This window comes from Bubalus bubalis, chromosome 10 (genome assembly GCF_019923935.1).
Source record: "Bubalus bubalis isolate 160015118507 breed Murrah chromosome 10, NDDB_SH_1, whole genome shotgun sequence".
In the NCBI taxonomy this organism is placed as follows: domain Eukaryota; kingdom Metazoa; phylum Chordata; class Mammalia; order Artiodactyla; family Bovidae; genus Bubalus; species Bubalus bubalis.
The window spans coordinates 16,949,716-16,969,251 of NC_059166.1; the positions used below are offsets into that span (position 1 = coordinate 16,949,716).

Consider the following 19,536-nt stretch of genomic DNA (forward strand, 5'->3'; position numbering starts at 1 on the left):
TCCCCTGAGAAGGAAACAGCAACCCATTTCAGTATACTTGCCTGGAGAATCCCATGGACAGAGGAGCCTGGCGGGCTACAGATCACCGGGTCACAAAGAGCTGGACACGACTGAGCGACTAACACAGCGACTAAGCATGATAAATTATTAAGGGAAACAGTTATAAATAAAACTTTGTTCTATTGAAAATAGGCTGAGGTGATTTCTCCAGACACAGAAAGAATCCCTGAGTCCTGTAACAGCAGACGGTATTTTTCTTGCAATATCATTTGCAAGAATGAGGTCACGAGGCAGAGTCTAATTATCCACAAACTAGAATACGATGACAAATGTCCTGTTTGTGGAGATTTCTTCAAGGACTTGAGCATTTCAGTGTAGAAATTCCATCACTTAGCACCAGGAGGAAGTGGTGATAAATTGCTTCTGGTTTTTTTTTTGTTTGTTTTTTTGTTTTTTTTTAGACGCTGAGTGGGATTTCCCCAAATGTGATAAAGCCCATGAGATGATGCATCTACTGTGTCACCGTAACCAGAAAACAGACTCAGGATTCATGGGGTCTGATCTCCTGGATCTAAGCTGAAGAGCAAGAGAAAGGCAGACAGAGCACCTGTCGCGCTTCCTGGGAGCACCGTCTCCTGCAGAAAAGAAAGAGGCTTTGGTCCAGGAGGCTGAGGAACTCCTGTCACTTTCCTGGGGCTACCCTTCCCCAACCCCTCCTCCAGTCCCGCCCTCACTGAGGGGCCCCTATGTCCTCCACCCCCACCCCCACCCCAGGTCCAGCAGCTTCTTGTCACCTCCTGGCTTCCTTCTTGCATCACAGAGTCACCCCCTGCTTAGGCTCAGGATTGGAGCCAGTGAGGAATCAATCTGCTCCCTTTACTCAGGTCTGGATCCTCCCCGAAGGGGGCCTAAAGGACCAGGGAGCAGGTCCCCGGAGGAGGGGCCTTGCTTCCTGACAGCCTTGGGGGGCTGCAGGCAAACCTCCTTCCTTTGCGCCCCTCCAGCCTCTGAGCCAGCAGCACACTCAGCTCTCAGGACCAGGGTCCCTGTCCCCCATCTCTTCCTGGTACCCCCAGCTGGGCGCCTCCACCCCAGCTCAGGCCCACCATCCCCAGGCACCTCTGCTCAAGGCAGGGCTGCTCAGTGATGGAGGCTCTGGGTCCCCAGGAGGCTGGTGACCTGCAGGCCACAGGCTGAGTCACAACTGCTGCTGTTCCAGGAGCACAGGCCTGGCCTCAGCCCTTCCCACAGTCTCTGCTGTGGGGCTCCTGCCTTGCCTGCTTGACCCAGGCCACTTCCTGTGAGAAGAAGCCTTTGGAGTTGGGTCTGCAAAGGCCTTCCCACACCTTCCTCCTGGGATGAGAGCCCAGCTCCTCTCATCTTGGCCCCTGGGTGGGTCCCCTCCCCACTGACACATCATGTGGAGCCCCCATGCTGCTCTCAGCCCCCGTGAGTCCTGCCCTCGCCCTGAGTGCCTGCTGTTCTCACACCACCTACTGGGGGCCCTGCCAGCCAGCAGTCTGTGCTCAGTCAGGGGACTTGGCTGAACCCTTTAAGCATCAATAGGCCCTCAGCCTTCCCGTGCCCCAGCCACCCCTCACTTCCCATTGTCATCTGACAGTGAGGACCTTTCAGAACTGAGGCCTGATCTTGTCTGAATTCTGCCCTCAGTACCTCTTCTTGTCATGCATACAGGCTACTATGATGATCATTATGACGAAACCGGCGAGAACCCCAGTGGTGATCCAGGAGATGTAACTGCTGTCTGGGGCCATGGGCTGCATTGTAGAGGGTCCCGTGGTCAGTGATGCTGCAAGGAGAGTAAGAGTGAAGCCCTTGTCCAGACCCCAAGCTCGGCAGATGCCTGCTCGCCCCCCTGACCCAGGTACCCCTACTGTGCAGACAGTTTACACACATCACATGGAGGCCCCTGAGATAGATCCTCAGGCGAGACGGGGGGAAGGGAGGAGCCCAGTCCTCATGGGGCTCTGGCAGCTAATGGGGGAGCAAGGTTTCCAACACAGCCACTCAGTCCTGCTGCGACATCAGAGACAGTGACCTGAGGATGGAGTCCTCAGGAGCTGACAGCAGAGGTGGTATTGACAGTTTTCCAGAAGTAGGATTGGTGACATCTAAAAGAAGATTCTGGAAAGAGGGAATAGTAAGAAGGAGATTGGGATCACAGAGATGCTCTCATGTCTAGGATCCGTGGGAATCCATGTTCACTCGTCCAAAGGCCTGTGCTGTGAGGAGAGACGTCAGGAGCTGGAAGAGGAAGGAGGATGACAGAGCATCCCCGGGCCATTGTTCTCCCAGGACAGCTCACCTCTGACGGATCATTTTCACACACACAGAGAGATGGGTCCATGTCACCATGAGAGAACTACCACTTTCTCCTACTCTTCTCACTTACCCGTGGTCTTCAACATTTTCTCCCAGCGCAGCAAGAAATCCTGATACCAGCGCTGACAGTCTGCCATGGAGACCTTGAAGAAGTCCGTCACAGCTCTGTCATTCTCCCACTTCTCTTTCATCCACCTCCCTTTAGAATGAACCATTGTCCAGTATCCATTCTCCGAATCAAAAAGGAGGCACAGTTGTCCATTGAAGCCAAACTCCCAGGATGCACCGGTGTGTCCGTTGTCTTCTCGCCAGCATGTCATCCTGGCCTGCAGGGTCAGAGGGCCTGACCCTACCGAGGAAAAGAAAGAGCTCAGCCTCTGAGCTTGACAGATTCTTTGCCCCACCTGGGTCCACATTCCCTGGGCCCAGCTAATCTGGCCCTGGTCTCTCCTGCAACAGCTACTCTTTCCACTGGACTACTAGGGAAGGACAATATCCTTTATTTTTTTTCCTCCCGAAAACAGTGGATGCAGCTAAGCCCCAGTCTACTCCTCCTGCATTTGGACTTTGTAACTCACCCTTGTCTATGTGTTTCTCCGGTGTAACGTCAGGCATCTGCTCCTTGAGCAAGTCTCCAGTGTCTCTGAGTGTGTCAGTCTGTGTTTCCCACACGTTCATACTTTTCACTTCCTCTCCCAATGGACTCATGTACTTGATCTTAGCCGTACCACAGTCATAGGAGAGAAAGACCTTTTGATCAACTTCTCCTTGAACCTCACACCATGGCTGACCATCTCTGGGCCGAGGATCAATGGTGATATTATAGGAAAGAGAATGAGTGTCTGTGAAGGCAAAACACAGTGAGGGTGAGGTTGGGGAAAAAGACCTTGAGGCCCCTTCCCCCAGTTATGTGAGAGCAGAGTAAAGTGCAGGGCTGGGCTGACAGAGCAATGACACCCCACAACACACACCATACAGCCAGTGCCCCTCCTCTCCTTGTGGAGAAGGAGGAGTCCCCTGCCTGGCAAATTTCACACATCCTGGGTGTGTCCCTTTGTCCACCAGGTCTGTTCCCAACATCATAACCTTTGCAGAGACGTGCCAGACTGCTATGCCTTAAAAGCCTAGATGACAGAGGACTGTCAGAATCTAACCCCGTGTCCTGTGAGAGATGGGGAGCCTGTGGGGATGCTCCTGAGGAAGCAGGATCACAGGGAGAGGGGCAAAGAGGGGACGGGTGAGCACAGAACCCCAAGTTGGAGAAGGGAGGGTTCACAATTAGGGGTCACAGGACTTAGCAAGGCCGGGGAGACACTGCTGATCTCCCATTAGGATGTGTCTTGGAAGCCTGGAGAAAGGCCTGGCCCACATGGCATGAAAGAGAAAATCCAGAACTTCCGAGGCAGGTGGTAGAGGAGGGGATCAAAAGCTCAGGGAAGTGACTCTGCCAAGGCAGACACAGTATGAAAGGGCAGGAAAGTGTCCAGTCCACCAGCCACCATGGGAAAGCCTGATGGACTCTATGGAGCCTGAGAGGAAAGCACGGATGAGAAGCATCTCCAATAGTTCAAGGATGACTTTTGTGGAAATCAGGGATAGTGGTAGGAGACCGTGTTCCTGTGGGCTTCCGGCAGGAACAGGGATGGAAAATGGGGAAAGATCAGATTCCAGGTTGAGTGTTGTATGTCAGGAGCAAAGTTTGGTACAACGGTCAAAGTGATTAGTGAAAGTCACTCAGTCATGTCTGACTCTTGTGACCCCCATGGCCTATACAGTCCATGGAATTCTCCAGGCCAGAATACTGCGGTGGGTAGCCTTTCCCTTCTCCAGAGGAATTTCCGGACCCAGGAATCGAACCCAGGTCTCCCACATTGCAGGCAGATTCGTTACCAGCTGAGCCACAAGGGAAGCCCAAGAATACTGGAGTGGCTAGCCTATCCCTTCTCCAGCAGATCTTCCTGACCCAGGAATCGAACGGGGGTCTCCTGTGTTGCTCATGGATTCTTTACCATCTGAGCTATCAGGGAAGCTGAAAGTGATTAGAGAGTCCCAGTGCCAGCCAGGGCCTGACTGCAGGGAGTACAATGCTGGCTCCTAGCACAGGGTGATCCTAGAGGCAGAGAGACGGTCAGTGAACCTGGATGCAAACTGCTTGATTGAGAGACAGAAAACAAGGAGAGACAAACACAAGACTGGATGATCAGTAGGCTGAAAGCAGCCATCCCTACCAAACATCCCTACCAAAATTTCCAGAACCGAGCTACTTCTCGGAAGGCTTCACCAGAGAAAGACGCCACGTCCCAGTGAGGAGGGCCCTTTCATCACCACAGCAAGTGCAGAAGTCCTTCCATTCTCTCCCGATGAGCCACACGGTTATTTACTGGGGTAAGTAAGTCCAATACTTTGGCCACCTGATGCAAAAACTGACTCATTGGAAAAGACCCTGATGCTGGGAAAGACTGAAGATCAGAGGAGAGGGGACGACAGAGGATGGGACAGTTGGATGCCATCACTAATGTGATATACATGAGTTTGAGTAAGCTCTGGGAGTTGGTGATGGACAGGGAAGCCTGGCGTGCTGCAGTCCATGGGGTGGCAAAGAGTCAGACACGACTGAGTGACTGAACTGAACTGGAACTGCAGGAGGAGAAACTACTCCCACATTCATATGGGACCCAGTGTGTTACTAACACCACGCACAGGAATGGTAGCATGATCATGGCCCCCGTGCTGTGAAGTGATGCTCCGAGGACCAGGCAATTAATAGACACCTGTCCCAGGTCTTGCTAACAGTGGTTATCTCTGGGTCCACAGATCCACTCAGTGTCCATTTCACACGTCCTAGGCTTCTAACATGAATGGACAGTCTGTGTTGTTAGTAAACTACCATGGGTGAGGGCACCATAGTCGTGAATTCCACATTCATTCTTCTGACCCTGACTCCCCATCCCCAGATAGTACATGGAAACAGTATCATCTCCTGGAGGAAATAATGAAAACGAGTACCAACCTACAATCTCCCTAGGCCTGCAGAGCTCTGGTCCCTATCTTATCTCCACTGAATTACCACTGAGGTCCTAGGTTCCCTCTAATGGTACATGTGAAATACTTCAGGCTTCGCAGACCCTAGGTCTCTGCTGCAACTGCTGTCCTGGCACAAAGGCAGTCACAATTGGTGAATGATGAGCGTGGCTGGACCTGCTTCTTGGGCAGATGCCCCAACAGAACCGGTGACATCGTAGCTTCCTGTGTTCAGAAAGGTGCTACATGCTGTATGTGGCGTTTTACTTGGAGGCTCACAACACAGACTCCTAGTGTCCTGAAGAAAGGACATACCACTTGCAGTGAGAAAGCCCATACCATTCAGTGTGGCTCCTGGTATGGTCCTGGGGCCTGGCAGAGATGAGGCCTCTGGTCATGGAATGTCAGAGTTGCCCATCATGATCTGGGTTCATCAACCCCAACCATTAGTTCAGATAGGCCAGCCATCATAGGATAGAAATGATTATGTGGCTTGGCATAACCAGGGCCACAGGGAACAAATAAGATGTGCCAGCAGGTGACCTAGGCCTGACACCAGAGTTGATACAGGGCCACTATCCCCTGCTCACACCTGTGGCTTCATGCAGTGTCCCCTATGGCTCCTTGAACCAAGGAAGCCAGACTACAGCAGAGGGGTGCATTAGCCCATAACAGCCAGATCCACACTCCTATCACAGTCCCGCCACCAGAAGCTACAAGGCAGGACAGGGTAAGTTTCTGGTTCATAAACAGACAACTGAGGCAGCTCTTGGATGCTTCTGTACGGGATGGGTCACTCATTACTGGGGTCAGAAACCAGGACAGTGGACAAGTCTGGTTCTCAGTTGATTTACACATTATATTTGGCTCCTGCTGCTCCACAAATGTGGAAGGTCCTTTTGCACCTAGAGACAGATACCAAATGGCCTAAAGAGACCTCGAGATTTACTTTCTTCTGCAGAAAAAAAATCTGTCAACTCCTACCTTAATCAATAGCCATTATAGGCTGCTGCTGTGCCAATTCCTAGACACTATGAATGTGGGACCAAAGGGTAGAAGTGGGGATGCCCAGCCTCACCCTCGAGCCCTGTGTCATACTCTGGGAAACCCTGTTCCTGTCCCTCCTAAGTTAGGTCCTGGGGGTCTGGTCGGGGGGTTTTGCTGGGTGAGTTATCAGACAAAGGGATAAGATGCCAGTTGAGAGAGGGCATGTTTAGATTCTCTTCAAGAGATAGAAAGCTGTTGGAGGCCCTGGGCTTCTTGGGACCATGGAAAAGTGGGTAATAAATGGTCTTGTAACCAAAAGGGCTCTAGGGGGCCTTAGTGGGAAAGACCCGCCCACCATGGTCTCTGTCTGCCTCTTGTTTGTAGAAAAGTTTCAGTCAGCCAGGCCTCCTGTGAGTCTCAAAACAGTGGTTTACGAGTTAAGGATTAGAACATGTGAAGATGGAGAAAGGAATACTCCTTAGGCTGGGAAACTGGTAACAATTTAGACTGTGACCAGCCACATAGCAGTGTCATGAAATTACCAGTTCCCTGAAAGATAACAAAGAGCTGACACAAGCCTCAAGTTGTTTCCACAGGAAGCAGACCCCCAGCACATAAAAACTGCTAGCTGCAAGCACGCAGACCCCCAGACTGGTTGCAACCATAAGCTTGGTGGTGCTCAAACGTTCGCCTTGTGCCAACCACCCTGACTGTGCTCAAGATGCTGATGCGCCCGCAGCAGCCACCTCTCCCCCCTTTCTAACCTGGAAACTTGGAGGCGGTCTGAGGACATTAGGTCACTATTTCCCAGGGCTCCTGAACAAACCAGCTTCTCCTTTTCCACCACTTGTTACCTTCACCAGTGGTAGGATCTGGGTCATAACCAGCTTCAATTAGTAACAGCCTGAGCTGTCTGGGAGGAGCTTTGACTCCAGGGAGGTGCTGATCAATGGCTAGGCATTGAGAGCCTTCCGTGCAATGCATATGTAATTTTTCTTTTAATAAATTGAATTCTTTAATTTTTTCAAGTGTTTTAAAAAATCCATTTTATACTTAAGACAGCCTTGAAGACAAGCACAAAATCTGTTTACTTTTTTTTTTTTTACCCAACACAACTCAGGCACCCACTCTGTGCATAGCACTGTTGTAGGTGTGGTAAAAGGGAGTCTTAACCTTAAAACATGATTGCACCTTCTGGAATTGTGTTATCTCCTTTTCCAGAAAGTAAAAATAAATAAAATCATCATTGTTTACTATTGACCTGCCCCAAATCCACTTCTGGCTCTGAGAAATGCTGCTGCTGCTGCTAAGTCGCTTCAGTCATGTCCGACTCTGTGCGACCCCATAGACGGCAGCCCACCAGGTTCCCCTGTCCCTGGGATTCTCCAGGCAAGAACACTGGAGTGGGTTGCCATGTCCTTCTCCAATGCATGAGAGTGAAAGTGAAGTCTCCCAGTCGTGTCCTACTCTTAGCAACCCCATGGACTGCAGCCTACCAGGCTCCTCCGTCCATGGGATTTTCCAGGCAAGAATACTGGAGTGGGGTGCCATATGCTAGGATCTGCCAAATTTAAGATGTTTCAGTCAATTCCACTCCAACTTTCCCCAAAGTAAGAAGGCAGAACCCCTCTTTATTAAAAAAAAAATTAAAGAGGCAATTTTTCATGAAAGAGTAGTTTCTGTTTCTACTGTATTTTCCTCTTTTTTTGCTTCTATCTTTTAAGTTTTCTTCGTCCAACACTGCCTTTTCCTGTACAAGGCAACAGCATTTTTTCATTTTTCTTTTCCTAAGACAAAGTATTTTATCTTATAGACAAATAATTCCCAAGACTAGTAATAAATATTAAAAAAAAAGAAGAAGAAGAAGAAAGAAACTTAAGGGTTTCCCTGGTGGCTCAGCAGGTAATATATCCACCTGCAATGCAGGAGACCAGTTAAATTCCTGAGTCAGAAAGATCTCCTGGAAAAGGAAGAGGCTACCCACTCCAGTATTCTTGAGCTTCCCTGGTGCCTTAGATGGTAAAGAATCCACCTGCAATGTGGAAGACCTAGGTTGGATCCCTGGGTTGGGAAGATCCCCGAGAGAAGGGAAAGGCTACCCATTTCAATATTCAACCCTGGAGAATTCCACAGACTGTATAGTCCACGGGGTCACAAAGAGTCAGACATGACTGAGCAACTAAGCCCGGCACATTCAAGGGTGAATCAACTACATTACTTTGATGAGGTAAAAACTAAAAAGCACTTGGCACTAAGCTAGTCCAAGTATTTGTGTTGAAACAATTTTAAAAATTATTTATTTTATACACTGTTTAAAAATTTCTTGGTCAAAAAATTTACACAAACATTTTCAGTTCAACCTAATGAAAGTGTTATCTAGAAAATATTCCACATCATTAAGTCTGTCTTAGAAAGTTCAGATGCTATGGCATTCCTAAGGCACAGTGTTCTGGAAGACAACGTGCTTCTGCGGTGCTGGGTGATGTATGTGACTTGGCGGCTCCACGTGGGCCTCAGCAGGCACCGTCCCCCTGACACTGGGGGACTGTGAGAGGACAGTCAGACACAGGCTCCCAGGGCTGCATGGAACCCTGTGAGACACTGGGCCAGCTGCTGGAAGTGGGCTTCTCCTCCGAATCTAAGGTCCATCACAAGCCATCACAGCAAATGGTCATCAGGACCGCATTTCCTGCCGCGTCCCGGCCCCCTCTTCTCCCAGCGTCACCTCCCAAACTCCTGGCATTACTACTACACCCAAGGCACCCCTCTTCTGGACCAGAGAGCCGGCAAGAAGGCGGGAGGAGCCTCCGAGGAGCAAAGGGGCCGAGGGAAGGGAAAGAGGAGGGGGCCGCGGCGACACGCTGCCAGAAGTTTCGCGAAGCCCCACGGACACCACCCCCATCCCCCTTCCCCCATCCAACCTCCTCGCGTTCCCCAGCAGGTTCATCCCCGAACTCACCGCTGGACGTCCCGCTGAACAACACAATCAGAAGCAAAACGAGGAAGCCAAGACTGCTCTTGGAGCCACCCATCTCTCCCTTTGTCACCTGGATCCCAATTTTGCAGGAGTGCGAGGCTGCCAAGTCAGAACCCGCGATCCTCTCCGGCTAGCCGGCAGCTGCTTCCTGGACCTCCGCCTCTGCGCTGACTGCCTGGGAGACCCCTCCGCCGACAGGCCCCGCCCAGGTTACCACTAGGAGGCTCCTCGACCGGGTCTGGGAGGGGAGCTCCTGCCAGCTCCCTCACTCACTTGCCTGCCTTCCTGTAAAGCAGCCTACCCGCCTTTTACACTGGGCGCCCACGTGCGCTGGTTACAGGAGACTGCAACGCTCTTGTTCCTTTAATTCAGTTCAGTTCAGTCGCTCACTCGTGTCCGACTCTTTGCGACCCCATGGACTGCAGCACGCCAGGCCTCCCTGTCCATCACCAACTCCTGCAGGTTACTCAAACTCATGTCCACTGAGTCGGTGATGCCATGCAACCATCTCATCCTCCGTTGTCCCATCTCCTCCTGCCTTCAATCTTTCCCAGTATCAGGGTCTTTTCCAGTCAGTCAGTTCTTTGCATCAGGTGGCCAAAGGATTGGAGTTTCAGCTTCCACATCAGTCCTTCCAACGAATATTCAGTACTGATTTCCTCTAGGATGGACTGGTTGGATCTTCTTGCAGTCCAAGAGTCTTCTCCAACACCACAGTTCAAAAGCATCAATTCTTCCATGCTCAGCTTTCTTTACAGTTCAACTCTCACATCCATACATGACTATTGGAAAAAACATAGCTTTGACTAGATGGACCTTTGTTGGCAAAGTAATGTCTCTGCTTTTTAATATGCTGTCTAGGTAGGTTGTAACTTTTCTTCCAAGGAGCAAGCGTTTTTTAATTACATGGCTGCAGTCACCATATGCAGTGAGTTTGGAGCCCAAGAATATAAAGTCTCTAACTGTTTGCTTGTTTCCCCATCCATTTGCCATGAAGGGATGGGGCCAGATGCCATGATCTTCATTTTCTGAATGTTGAGCTTTAAGCCAACTTTTTCACTCTCCTCTTTCACTTTCATCAAGAGGCTCTTTAGTTCTTCTTCACTTTCTGCCATAAGGGTGGTGTCATCTGCATATCTGAGGTTATTGATATTTCTCCCAGCAATCTTGATTCCAATTTGTGCTTCCTCCAGCCCAGCGTTTCTCATGATGTACTCTGCATAGAAGTTAAATAAGCAGGGTGATAATATATAGCCTCGATGTACTCTTTTCCCAATTTGGAACCACTCTGTTGTTCCATGTCCAGTTCTAACTGTTGCTTACTGACCTCCATACAGATTTCTCAAGAGGCACGTCAGGCGCTCTGGTATTCCCACTTATTGAAGAATTTTCCACAGTTTGTTGTGATCCATACAGTCAAAGGCTTTGGCATAGTCAATAAAGCAGAAGTAGACGTTTTTCTGGAACTCTCTTGTTTTTTCGATGATCTTTCTTCCTTACCTTGTTCCTTATCAGATCGGGGCACTCAGGCCAGTCCTTGGAGTTGGGAGGAGACAAGGGACAAAAGAAAATACCAGTTCAGGCCACTGGGTTGGGTCAGTCAGTGGACAAGCTTGTCCCTAAGTATCTGAATAGTCACGGCATCGGTCGTAGTGAAGAAATCCCACCAGAGTCACCATCTGTTACAGAAAGGGGGACTCCTTGAGGGTGTGAGAGTGCGCTTTTGTCTAACACTGGGAAATGAATTGTTCCATGCTGTCAAAGCAAGAGGCTTTTTTTGGGAAGGGGCTACAGGGCGGAGAGCAGCAGGGTAAGGGAACCCAGGAGAACTGCTCTGCCACATGGCTTGTAGTCTCAGGTTCTTTGGTGATGGAGTTAGTTTCTGGGTCATCTCTGGCCAATCATTCTGACTCAGGGTCGTCCCTGGTGACAGAAATGTGTTCTGGTGAGCTTTATTGATATTTCTGAGAGTTTATTTATATAGGGCTTACTTTCCCTTTACCAATTAAATCCAGCTCAGTTACAAATTCATTTCCATGTAAAGACAGAAGCAGAAATCTCCTTGTTTTACTGCTTCGGTTTTAAAAATGCTATTTTTCCTCCTCACTCTGGGGGACCACAGATGGATCAGATGGTTCCTGAGAACCCAGGTGAAAAACTTACATTTTGGAAGGGAGAAATGGAAGTACCCTTTTTTGTTTGTTTTGTTTTTAAAGTCTTCCAAAAGGATTGTGAACAGTGACTGCAGCCATGAAATTAAAAGATGCTTGCTCCTTGGAAGAAAAGCTATGACAAACCTAGACAGCGTACTAAAAAGCAGAGATATCACTTTGCCAACAAAGGTCCCTATAGTCAAAGCTATGGTTTTTTCAGTAGTCATGTATGGATGTGAGAGTTGGACCATAAAGAAGGCTGAACGCTGAAGAATTGATGCTTTTGAGCTGTGGTGTTGGAAAAGACTCTTGAGAGTCCCTTGGACAGCAAGGAAATCAAACCAGTCAATCCTAAAGGAAATCAGTCCTGAATAGTCATTGGAAGGACTGATGCTGAAGTTGAAGCTCCAATACTTTGGCCACCTGATGTGAAGAGCCGAATCACTGGAAAAGACCTGGGAAAGATGCTGGGAAAGATTGAAGGCAGGAGGAGAAGGGGATGACAGGGGACGAGATGGTTGGATGGGATCACTGACTAAATCGATATGAGTGTGAGCAAGCTCCAGTAAATGGTGAAGGACAAGGAAGCATGGTTCTTGCAGTCCATGGGGTCGCAAAGAGTCAGACATGACTGAGTGACTGAACAACAAGTAACCCATGCCCACAATTGTAGCAGAGATTTGCAGGAGCAATTGGACAGACGAAAGTACATAAAACAAAAATGCTTTTAAATTCACTGACTGAGAGAACCTACCAATGACAGAAAATTAACAAACAAGAAACAAAGAGAGGGTCTTACTGGGAAGTGGCCTCTGGGGCACTTTGTCCAGCCCAGTGCAGCTCTTCTCTCAACTGGCCCTTCTGCAAGGGGGCCAGTGGGAACCTTCAAGCCTGAAGTGGGGACACAAAACAAACAAGTGGTGGTGAAAAAGGTGACCCAACAGGGAGTCTCTTGGATGTAAAAGGACAGGAGTGCAGGTATGAGGACCAAGGGAGAGCAAAAGGGAGGAGGGACAGAAAAGACTGAAAAACGGAAAGGGAGCCATTGCCTTTTCAACCCCTGCACCTGCGGGTGTCTATTTATTCAGGCACCAACCTGCAGGCTTCCAGAAAGGGCCAATGAGGGAGGGAGCACCCTGTCCACTGCCCACTGGGGTGATCAAGCCCAGAAACCAGCCCCCTGTACATCGGCTGTGGGCCTGCAGCCCAGAGGTGGGATTCTCACCCACGCATAAACCAGCATATAGAAATCTGCCACTTCACTGAGTTCCCAACGGGACTTCTCTTGGCGGCAGGAAAATAGAAGTGAGAATATTGGTATGATCAGACGTCCAGCCACTACCTAATAAGAGGTTTGAAGCTCTATCATTCTCACAAATCTCCTATGAGGCAGAACCTGCTGGACCAAGACCTGCAGGGTATGAGGTGAGTCTCTCCCACCACCTTGTCACCCATCAAAGTGAACCATTGACAGCTACAGGGAGCTTTGTCTCCTAAGTTGAGAGGAGTGAGGCTGTCCTTGCCAAGGTCCATTCTGTCAGAAGGATAAGACAGAGAGAGGAGAGGACAGAGGGAGGAGAAGTGGAGAGATAATAGATGAGGGAAAGGGACAAAGGGTGAGGGGGAGCACAATGCCTGAATGAAGGCCCTGAGGCCTCCAGGGGCCAGGAAGGCAGACCAACCAAACTGGTGACTCTGAGCCGAGGTTCAGGCGGCCACTTGTCACCACAGGGAAGTTGCACCCCGAGGTCACAGAGATGCCCAGATGCTCTGGCAGAAAGGGGACAGTAGTCCTTCATGGTTGCCACAGAGTATGTTAGCAACCAGGCTTCTTGGCCTCCTTCATCAATCAGTTCATTCAGTTCAGTTCATTCAGTCGCTCAGTCGTGTCCGACTCTTTGTGACCCCATGGACTGCAGCACGCCAGGCCTCCCTGTCCGTCACCAACTCCCAGTGTTCACTCAAACACATGCCCATTGAGTCAGTGATGCCGCAGGGGCAGGGGCTCTGGGTTCGGCAGACTTGGGTATGCTTGGTGCTGCAGACATGGGTATTGCATAAGTCCTCTTGGTGGAGGTCGCCATTAACCCCACCAAAGAGCTGCCAGAACGTACACAGGACTGGGGAAATAGACTCTTGGAGGACATGAACAGAACCCTAATCCATAGAAGTGGATAAGAGGCCAGATAAGAAATGTAGACAAGGCTTCACTGGGACATGTGCTGCAGTGTGAGGGCGCCAGCACAAGCAACAGGTTTCCTTGCTCATTCCCTTGGGGGGAGGGCGGTGGGGGAGGCAGGCTGGTCCCTTATATGGGGTGAGGGTAGGGGCAGGTCAAGGCTTAGGACCTGAGGGATGGCTTAGGTGGTCTGCCCACCGTCATGGCAGTGCCCTGTGCAGGGATCATACCCCACACCCTGCTTTTCCAGTTGGGTTTTTTATCTTTTCATTTATAATTAAGCCCAACTTGGCATGCATGCAGTTATTTTCAGTCCCTTATAATTTCTTTGTATTTTGCTGCTGGAGGAGATCACTGTCCAGGTGCAAGCACTAGAGCGAAGGTCTACAGATCCTAGGTTTCAAGTCCCGGCAGATCTCACTTGCGCTGCTGGACATGTTTCTCATCCACGCTTTCCTCTCAGGCTCCATGGAGTCCATCAGGCTTTCCCATGGAGCTGGTGGATTGCACACTTTCCTGCCCTTTCATACCGTGTCTGCCCTGGCAGATTCACTTCTCTGAGCCTTGGATCCCCTCCTCTACCACCTGCCTTGGAAGTTCTGGACTTTCTCTTTCACGCCAGGTGGGCCAGGCCTTTCTCCAGGCTTCCAAGACCCATCCTAGTGGGAGATCAGCACCATCTCCCTGGCCTTGCTAAGTCCTGTGACCCCTAATTGTGAGCTCTCCCTTCTCCAGCTTTGGGTTCTATGCTCATCCTGCCCCACTGTGATCCTGCTTCCTCAGGAGCAGCCCCCAAAGGCTCCCCATCTCTCCTCAGGACACTCGGAGACATTCTCACAGCCCTCTGTGTTTAGGCCTCTCCTTCTGAGCTGGCCTGGCCCGCCTCTGGAAAAAACTGTGTCAGTTCATGCTAGGTGCGGAGCTTTTGAATAGAGTGGAGACAGGCATATCCAGGGCCGTGTGGTTTTTTTGCCCGATCAAGGCTTCCTCCTCTTCCTCAGCCAGTACCTGGGGTGTGTTTGGGGTGGTGGGGCAGGCGGGGCCGTCCTGCTCTGTCAGCCCAGCCCTGCAGCCTTACTTCTGCTCTCACATAACTGGGGGAGGAGCCTATGGGTCTTTTTCTCCCAACCTCACCCTCACTGTGTTTTGCCTTCACACATGCTCACTCTCTTTCCTATAATTCACCATCAATCCTCAGCCCAGACCTGGACAGCCATGGTGTGAGGTTCAAGGCCAGGTGGACGGAGAGGTTTTTCTCTCCTATGACTGTGATCTTGCTAACATCACATTCACGAGTCCCCTGGGAGAATTCTGGAGCTGAGGTCCCTATCATTTTCTGAAAATTAGAGGGGAGCCTGGTTGATATCATATTCAAAAGCAGAGACATTACTTTGCCAACAAAGGTCCGTCTAGTCAAGGCTATGGTTTTTCCTGTGGTCATGTATGGATATGAGAGTTGGACTGTGAAGAAGGCTGAGCGCCGAAGAATTGATGCTTTTGAACTGTGGTGTTGGAGAAGACTCTTGAGAGTCCCTTGGACTGCAAGGAGATCCAACCAGTCCAATCTGAAGGAGATCAGCCCTGGGCTTTCTTTGGAAGGAATGATGCTAAAGCTGAAACTCCAGTACTTTGGCCACCTCATGCAAAGAGTTGACTCATTGGAAAAGACTCTGATGCTGGGAGGGATTGGAGGCAGGAGGAGAAGGGGACGACAGAGGATGAGATGGCTGGATGACATCACTGACTTGATGCACGTGAGTCTGAGTGAAGTCTGGGAGTTGGTGATGGACAGGGAGGCCTGGCGTGCTGTGATTCGTGGGGTCGCAAAGAGTCGGACACGACTGAGCGACTGAACTGAACTGAACTGAACTGGTTGATATATGCCCTAAAAATGTATTGGAGATGATCATTCTGAACAGGACTAACACTAACAACAACAAGCAAAAGGGACGGTAATGAAAGGCTGTCTTGATTCCTGATGTCTATTTTTATCTTATGTTCTTTCTTCCTTTCCATCCATGGACCAGAGCTCTTCAATTTGTACTATTTATGCAGTTGGGGAGGCTCCCTTTAGTGATAATTTATCTCTTACTGACATAAAAGGTAAATATAAAATATGTTTATAATATTCATATTATAAATATATATTTATATATAAATATATATGTATATATATTAAAATGGTGGATCGGGGGCCTTCCCTGGTGGTCCAGTGGTAAAGATTCCATGCTTAAACTGCTAGGGGTAGGGGTTTGATCCCTGGTTAAGGAGCAAGATCCTACATGCCTCATGGCACGGCCAAAAAATAAAAATGATGCATCTTAATTTCTATCCTGGGAAACTAAATTTTAAACCTTAAACTTTAAATATTAAAACTAAAATATTAATACAGTCCATTAAAGAAAATGCAGCAGTATTCATTAAATTAGAAGTTCAAGCTGACATGAGGAAACAGAGTACAGATTCAAAGGCAGAAAAGACCATTAGTTCCTCAACTACATGATGAAGTGTTTGAGGCAAATATTGTGTTGTCTTCAAGTTTGAAATGCGTCAAAAAATAAGATACATTGATCTTATAAAGATACAAACCCTCCAGCACCGTGATCTTGGACTGCCTACCTACCGAACTGTAGAAAAACCTGTGTTTGTTGTGTAAGCCATCCAGTCTGTGGTCCTTTGTATGGCAGGACCAGCTGACTAGTATAGGCTCCTGTGCTGTGCTGTGCTGTGCCTAGTTGCTCAGTCCTGTCTGACTCTGTGACTCCACGTACTATAGCCCTCCAGGCTCCTCTGCCCACAGGGATTCTCCAGGCAGGAATACTGGAGTGAGTTGCCAGGCCCTCCTCCAAAGGATATTCCCAACCCAAGGATTGAACCTGGGTCTCTCGCATTGCAGGTGGGTTCTTTTACCATCTGATCCACAAGGGAAGCCCAAGAATACTGGAGTGGGTAGTCTATCCCTTCTCCCAGGGATCTTCCCAACCCAGGAATCAAACCAGGGTCTCCTGCCTTGCAGGTGGATTCTTTACCAGCTGAGCTACTTGGGAGCCAAATATAGGCTCCGACCCTCCTACAGAGACTGGGAGATGCCAGCCCTATCTCCTTTAATACTTCAGATTCAAAGAGATGGCTCCCAAGGCCCACACTCTAGAGCCTGCAGGCTGTAACTGCCGAACCCAATACCATGACTACTGAACCCCACATGCCTAAGGCCAGTGCTCCACAACAAAAGGAGCCACCTCAGTGAGAAGCCCAAGCACTGCAACTAGAGAGGAGCCCCTGCTAGCTGCAGCTGGAGGAAGCCTGCAAGCAGAAACATAGACCCAGGGCAACCAAAAAAAAAAAATCTGTAAACAGATGCCACTCCAGTATTATTCCCTGGGAAATCCCTTGGACATAGGAGCCTGGCTGGCTACAGTCCATGAAGTCTCAAAGAGTTGGACATGACTTAGGGACTAAACAGCAGCAACAGCAGCAAAGGAAGTTATACCTTATTAGGTAATACACACTAGAAAAGCTCATGTCACATAGACTGGCAAATTAGTATCCTTCACTGATTCCTTCTCCACTAGGTGTAGGCTTGTCTTAGTTTCTCATTCTTCCTTTCATCTGGGTGGGCTTGGTCATAGAGTATGCTAGCACATTTAAGTAATAAATGGCCTTAATAAGTCACCTTAAGAGAAAGAAAAAAAAGAGATGGCTCCCAGGGCTTTGAGAAAACAGTCCTGAGTTGTAAAACTGGTAAGGGAAAAAGTGACAAGATTTTGAAGCAAAATGTTCTAAGAAAAGGGAAGTTAGAGGCTTAGAGCCTGGAATGAGCTCAAGCTTCATCTCAAGTTTCAGTTCAGTTTAGTCGCTGAGTCATGTCCGACTCTTTGAGACCCCATGAATCGCAGCACGCCAGGCCTCCCTGTCCATCACCAACTCCCGGACTTCACTCAGACTCACGTCCATCGAGTCAGTGATGTTATCCAGCCATCTCATCCTCTGTCGTCCCCTTCTCCTCCTGCCTCCAATCCCTCCCAGCATCAGAGTCTTTTCCAATGAGTCAACTCTTCACATGAGGTGGCCAAAGTACTGGAGTTTCAGCTTTAGCATCATTCCTTCCAAAGAAAGCCCAGGGCTGATCTCCTTCAGATTGGACTGGTTGGATCTCCTTGCAGTCCAAGGGACTCTCAAGAGTCTTCTCCAACACCACAGTTCAAAAGCATCAATTCTTCGGCGCTCAACTTTCTTCACAGTCCAACTCTCATATCCATACATGACCACAGGAAAAACCATAGCATTGACTAGACAGACTTTGTTGGCAAAGTAATGTCTCTGCTTTTGAATATGCTATCTAGGTTGGTCATAACTTTCCTTTCAAGGAGTAAGCGTCTTTTAATTTCATGGCTGCAGTCACCCTCTGCAGAGATTTTGGAGCCCCCCAAAATAAAGTCTGACACTGTTTCCACTGTTTCCCCATCTATTTCCCATGAAGTGATGGGACCGGTTGCCATGATCTTCGTTTTCTGAATATTGAGCTTTAAGCCAACTTTTTCACTCTCCTCTTTCACTTTCATCAAGAGGCTTTTGAGTTCCTCTTCACTTTCTGCCATAAGAGTGGTGTCATCTGCATATCTGAGGTTATTGATATTTCTCCTGGCAATCTTGATTCCAGCTTGTGTTTCTTCCAGTCCAGCGTTTCTCATGATGTACTCTGCATAGAAGTTAAATAAGCAGAGTGACAATATACAGCCTTGACGTACTCCTTTTCCTATTTGGAACCAATCTGTTGTCCCATGTCCTGTTCTAACTGTTGCTTCCTGACCTGCCTACAGATTTCTCAAGAGGCAGGTCAGGTGGTCTGGTAGTTTAGTCCAGCTAAAAGAAATATTAAGGTTACCCCGGTCACACTTCTCAAAATAAAGCCAGTGGAAACCACACAGCAACTCACATAAGGAAGAAAAAGTCCTCAATAGTCAGGATAAAGGAGGTCAAACCAAAGTCTCCAGAATGTCAATAAGATACAGACTAGCAAGTGATCACAATGATGATAATGATAAAAATAAAAGGTGAGTTTGATTCTGATATTTGCACAGACAAAAAAATGTGGGTTGAAGCTTCACTTCTGTGTTAGAATAGAGGGATATTCCTCTATTATAAAACAGGAATAATAATAGGAATATTGTCATATTCCTCTATTATAAAACAGGAATATCCTGTTTTGTGACAATATTTCAGCCCATAATTTGACCATCTATTGATGATCCTGGACTGATAAGATATTCATTAACACTAGAAAGCTAGCAGTAACTGAACATGTAATCATTCAATAAATATTTATTGGGCTCTTGCTGAGAAATGGGAACTTGGCAGGCACGGAGACGGCAGCTGCCCCTGTTGATCATCTCCTCACACAGTGTGGCCAGGATGTCTCTCTCTGTGTCAACCACACTCTTCGTCTGAACCATGGAGCACACTAATTGAGTTCAGTGACTATTTCCTCAGTTCATCCCACAAGGATGGCATGTAGCCAGAACCAGTTTTAGATGTCTGGATGAGAAGTTAATTCACTACATACTGTGAAATTAACTCCATACAGCAGTTCTTCCAATTAACTAGATTGATGAAATCAGATGGAAGGGGGTTCAGTTATTTTGAGAAATCATTTTCTAGGTGTTGAGTATAGACCATGGGAAAGTATATGACCAGGGAGTCCAAGCCAGAATTCCCTCTTCTCCTCCTGCTTCTGTCACACCTGAGACAGGCTGGGACCTGGACAAAGGTCTTATCAAGCATAAAAAGGCAAAGACACTATAAAGGGAGGAAAAGTGCTGCATATATGCACAGTTGGGACAAATTATGAGCAACAAGATACAAAAAGATCAAACCCC

The 19,536-nt window shown here is 48.6% G+C and overlaps 1 protein-coding gene across 3 annotated transcripts; it reads right to left on the bottom strand.

The window, feature by feature from the left end:
- On the bottom strand, positions 1-9,761 carry LOC112587359 (UL16-binding protein 3). 3 transcript variants are annotated; one of them, XM_044924107.2, is made up of 5 exons: positions 9,311-9,761; positions 2,922-3,185; positions 2,414-2,695; positions 1,675-1,810; positions 1-635 (listed from the first exon to the last, which is right to left on the bottom strand). In XM_044924107.2, exons 1-5 carry the CDS (start codon positions 9,381-9,383, stop codon positions 572-574), a joined length of 819 nt encoding a protein of 272 aa, XP_044780042.2. In that variant the 5' UTR covers positions 9,384-9,761; the 3' UTR covers positions 1-571. The 3 variants fall into 3 exon arrangements, with proteins under 3 accessions (XP_044780042.2, XP_044780043.2, XP_045017847.1); XM_044924108.2 differs by having other exon boundaries at positions 2,414-2,686; positions 9,311-9,760; XM_045161912.1 differs by having other exon boundaries at positions 2,414-2,692; positions 9,311-9,759.
- Between the last annotated feature and the right edge of the window lie 9,775 nt (positions 9,762-19,536).